We start from the raw sequence: 5,303 nt of genomic DNA on the forward strand, positions 1-5,303 counted from the left end.
CACTTCCCTGGGAAGTTGGTTCCAGATTTTGCCACCCTAACTGTAAACTATTGCCTTCTGATCTCTAACCTAAATTACTCCTAGTATTATTCTCCATCAGCTTATTACCATTTTTCCATGTTCATCTTGGAGTCAATGACTCCAAGATCCCTTTCTGCCTCTGTGCTTTCAAGAAGGGAACTCCCCAGCCTGTATGTATGCTGTGGATTCCTTCTCCCAAGGTGCAGCACCCTGCATTTGTCTACGTTGAACCCCATCCTATTCTCATCTGCCCACTTTTGCAGTCTGTCTAAATCTAGTTGCAGCCTCTCTCTCCCTTCAAGTGTGCCCACCTCGCCCCACATCTTAGTGTCATCAGCAAACTTGGACAGCGTGCTTTCCACCCCCTCGTCCAAGTCGCCGATGAAGATGTTAAACAGTGCTCAGTGCTCTTGCAGTGCCCACCAGACAGGCTCTCCAGGTGCATGTTTGTATATACAGTGTGTGTGTGCCAGTGAGGAATGTGCAGGCAGTGTGCAAACCTGAAGGGTGAACAGCAAAGGATTTGCAATATGGGCGCGTGCAAGGTGTAAGGCAGAACACACACACAGGGGCATGTGCAGCAAGGAGTATGCACTCAGTGTGTATGTTGGGTTGGGGAGTAGACTGGCAGCAGTATGCATGGTGGTAGGATGGGTGCACAAACCTGCAGGTGTGTGCAGTGTCCATGTGTGCAGTGTGCACACACGGGGGGCACTACATGTACAAGTGTCAGATATGTGCTGTTTGCTCATACCACATTACTGACATCACATTCAACCCTGGAGCCCTCACCCGGCCACATGAACAGATGAGCTGCAGCCAATCCCATCTCTGCCCTGAGCTACCCAGGGACTCCCAGCTAAGGGGTCAGCTCAAGCCCTCCCCTCACTCTTCCTAGAACTCCTCACCAGGCCCTTATTCCTGTACTCCCACATCCCCCACCCCCATAGACACAGCCCTAATGCTGCTGACACTCCACACTTAAAGACAAGTTCAACCAAGGTAGCCCCCTACCGAAGCCCTCGCTCACCACAGAGGATAACCAGCCAGCTGGGGTGGGGGGAGGAGGTGCATAGGGACCAAGGCAGGCAGGTGCGACGCTGGGGTGAGTAGGGATTATTGAGGCTCATCCTGGATTAATGAGACTAAAAGTCAGAGAAACGTGATGGATTCCAAGATGCCTGGGACAAAACCTGCGTTTGCCGGGAGATCCGTGAACATGGCCGCCAGCACCCTGGGGAGGCCCTAGCTGAAGAGGGGAAGAGACACAGTCATTCACCGCCCGGCTGCAAATGGAGAGGCATCAGATCAGGCTGTGTGTGGGGCTGCGACCGGGTCTTAGCCACCATGGCTGAGGCGGCATCAGGGCAGCACATGGTAGGCCCAAAACAGAACCTCTGCCATAGGTCCCCGAAAGGGGGCACTCATGCCATGCAATGCCCCCTGCCTTGCCCTCACTTCATACATGCAAGGACAGAGCCAGTCAGATGTGGCTGGAGAGAGGAGAGCCAGGAAGGGTCAGTGGCAGGGAGCCCCTGGCTGTGTCTTCTTGTTCCACACAGGCTACATGAGCTGTTGGCTCAGCCCCACTACCACTCTGACCTGGAGGGGGCGGTAACCCAAATCCTGTTTCTCAGACATTAAGCATGTTCCTCCTCATCCAATTCTACCTTCTCCCTCCACCCAGGTTAATTTCCCCTCCCGTCACCCACCACACAGCAAACTCCTCTGGTCTCAAGGGAATTCAGCTGGAGCTAAACATCACTGTGCCAGCAAGAGTCCCATTACAGAGGAAGCATAACCAGCACAAAAGTGCTTAGATTACTTTGCTCACATACCAGAATAAGCTGCCCCTGGATAAACTCAGCAGATATAGCTCAGTCCCAGCTGGCAGGACACAACTCCCCATCACTCCTCAGGTCAAAACTGGACCCTCCCTTCCCATGGAATCCACTTAACAGAGTGTGTAGCCCACAGAAACTATAGCACAGGGCTGCTGCCCCTCATTCTAGCTGGTGTTTCTCTTAAACCTCCAGCTTCTGGAGTCAAGGGATTATGGGGACAAACTGACCTCATAGCCCAAAGGGGAGAAAAGCAAGTGACCCAAAGCCAAGGGAGCACAGAACCCACAAGTGACTGAAGTATGACCTCAGGGCTTCTGGGCAAAAGACATGGAGGTTTGCAATGCTGATACCATAGCTCTAAACTAACCTGACCCAGGCACCAAGGGGGGCAAAAGCAGTAGGACCAGGACACCAGCCCCTCCCTGCCACGGGCTGCCAACAGGACACTAGAGTAGCACATACAGGCTTCTCACCTGAGACTGCTCCCTCCCCCCCTCCCCCGCATTGTAGACATTACACCCATAGGGCAAAGGAAAGGGGAACACACAGGACAGCAGGGCAGCAGAGCTTCTAGATGGTCCCTTTGATTTCACTAGCCTCAGCCCACAGAAAACCCTAAAGCAGGCAAGGGACAGGCAATAGTGCCTGGACACACAGCCACCCTCACTGTACACCCTAACACTAGCCCACCACCCCAATTTGGTCTCAAACAAGACCTCTCAGGGTTCCACTCCATGCCCAACAGATCCCCAACCCGCATGCCTTGCAAAGAACCCACAGACCCTAACGGGGCCTCTGCTGGACCCCTCCCCCTGTGGGCACCACCCATGATTGAAAAGGGTGCAGCCAGGTGCCAAGAGCCTCCCAATGCTAGTCAGGGCCTGTAGAGCACTCAGTAGGGCAAGCTTCCCCCACCCCCTCCATTCCACTCAGAGCCTGTCTAGCACCCAGCTGCTGGGGGACGGTCCCCATCTTGCCCATCCCCACAAGAGAAATGGGGAGTGGCCTAACTTTCAATCTGGCCATGCAGCCTCCCCCTGCTACAGGCACACCCCAATATTGTCCAAGGACTTCAGGAAACCCCACTGCACCAACCACAGCTCCAGAGGAATCAACCCCAAAGGACTGTAGAAGAGAAGGAGGGGAGGGGAGGAAGGGGTGGGCAGGGGTAAACCTGTGTCCCCATGAGGAGGGAGAGAGTTCTTTACTGCCTCAGGCCATTTGGCGTCACTCTAGCCCCAGGACAGGCTCAGCCCTGGCTAGCCTAGAAAGCCTTACCAATCACAGCGGGAGGTTAACAGGGGGTGATCTCAGGTGGAGCAGGGAGCAAGAGGCTCTCTGGTATGTTTTACAATGCCCAAGTTGTGGGTAGGGGGGAGGAAGGGGAATCTGTGCTCCAGGGATTTTCTCAGGAATTAAAATGCCCCTGAAGGTTGGGGAGGAGGTGGGCATTGACTGTGAGCAGCCAGCCTTTAATCAGGGATCCCAGGATCAGGGGGACAGGGCAGCTACAGAGGTGAAGCCAGCTCCCTCTGCCCTAGGGTGCTCACTGCTAATGAGCAGTGCAAAGGATCCCACCTGGGGACTGGGACAGACACAGGGATAGAGGTGGGGTGGGGACTGGACACACTGGAAGGCCCCATGGCCATGGAATCCATAGCAGCACCCCTCGCATGCAGGGGATAAACAAGGGTGCCCCTAATGCCCAGTCAGTCGGTGTCAGGGCACAGGGGACAAGGCGGAGGGGATGCTCCCTTCTGCCTGGGCTGATAGGAGATGGCAGGGTGACCTCTCGTACTGTGGGATGTGAGTGTCAAGCTCACAGGGCCACAGCATCTGGGGCTCTGCGAGATCAGGACCTCTGGGGGCACCTGGCAACTCTCTGGGGGCAGATGCTGGGACTCAGACCTCGCAGAGGCTGTTATGGGAGTTTCCAGCCTTTCCTTGGGGGTGACCCCTGTTCACCAGCAGCCTGGAGGACACAGGGTCCCAGCTTGGCTGGGCCCAGGGATCACTGGGACTCCCTGGGGCCAGTCCCTGTTCAGCAGCAGGCCAGAGGACACCATGTCCTTCCCAGACCTGTTTGTTAGCTTGCGGTCAGGGACAGGAATGTACCACTTGTTCCACAAGGAGATAAACAGCTGTGGGGGCGGGGGGAGGGGAACCTGATCTCTGCAGCTGCCCCGGCGGCTGTGAGGCGCCACTACCCAAAATGGGCAAAGAGCGCCTGCCCCCCCGCCCTGCTCTGCCCCAGCAAAGGGTCACCAGCCGCCAGCCTCCATGGGTCAGGGGGAGTGGTCGCCGGCTCCCCCTGCCCTGTTCACTGTGATGAACCTGGGTGGATTTAGGGCTGACCAACACAGACCAGTCTAGCAGAAGGGCAGCCCTGTCCGCACCCTGTGCACAAGGGGTGCCTCAGTTTCAGATCCCATTTCCCCCTAAAGGGGCCGCATCTCCAGGACAGGGATAATGCACAACTGGGACTGGGAGGTGGGAAGAGGGTGAGGGAGCCAAGGGGGCTGGGCCACCAGGGCTAGAGTGAGGCAGTTTAGGGAGGGGAGACCAAAGGAGGCGGGAGCTGGGTGCAGACACAGGTCCTGGGGCCCAAAACAAAGCCATGTGGGACAGGAAGTGTTGTTCCCCTCTTCCCTTCCACCAAGCCAGGCAACCACACCACCTGGCAGAGAAATTCCTCCCTTCCAAGCCTCAGCCAGCCTGCAGCTGGGGCAGGGGAGAAGCAAGAAGAGCTGTTCCTCTGCTGGCCACCTCCCCACACATGCCTGCTGCTGCTGGACCCACATCTCTGCCTGCCCCATATAGACAGGGCTACCCTGCCCCTCCTGCTGCCACAGAACCAGTTCCACCTCCCTTAGCCAAGCCCCCTGGTTGTCCAGCCCATGGGTCCTGCGGGGGGCATGAATAAACAGTGTCCCAGCCCCCTAATCTGCCCCCCGCCCTGCACTGGTCCAGGAAGCAGGAGGTGCAGAGTTCTTACCTCTATCCTGCCCCCAAGTCGGGGAGATCCCCAGGGGAAGCTTCTGACTCTGGACACTGGGAGTGGGGCACATCCTCAGGGAGGGGGCCATACCTGGGTGATCCAGGGGTGTATTCAGAGGACAGGGAAGGGGCTGATACCTAGGGGAGTGAGGTGTGCCAGACACAAAGGAGAGGGCTGGGCCCCAATCCTGCCACTGCCCTGGGCAGTGAAGCCGACCCTAAGACACTGCAAGACCTTCAGGGTAAGGTGGCTGGGAAGGGTCACATACACAAAGCAGCCCCTTCACCCCACCTATCCCCTTGCTAGGGGAAGGGAGCTCAGATGGACTCAAGCACTTACCGCAGGAGGTGGAGGCAGGGCAGGCACAAGGGGTTCAGCTGTGGTGCTGGGCTCTGGGTGAGGCTGACCAGCAGGGTAGATGCGGAGCCCATGTTCAGCAG

The 5,303-nt window shown here is 57.1% G+C and overlaps 1 protein-coding gene across 1 annotated transcript in view; it reads right to left on the reverse strand.

Moving 5' to 3' along the window:
* The window catches only part of LOC102379072 (RNA binding protein fox-1 homolog 1-like), an 18,103-nt gene that overhangs the window by 9,568 nt on the left and 3,232 nt on the right, over positions 1–5,303 (reverse strand). The window contains 1 exon segment of the mRNA XM_025195294.1: positions 5,203–5,303. This exon segment is cut by the window's right edge and continues 38 nt beyond it. Within this exon segment, the coding sequence (XP_025051079.1) occupies positions 5,203–5,303 (101 nt within the window).

Source organism: Alligator sinensis, unplaced genomic scaffold (genome assembly GCF_000455745.1).
Source record: "Alligator sinensis unplaced genomic scaffold, ASM45574v1 scaffold647_2, whole genome shotgun sequence".
NCBI classification, from domain to species: Eukaryota; Metazoa; Chordata; order Crocodylia; family Alligatoridae; genus Alligator; species Alligator sinensis.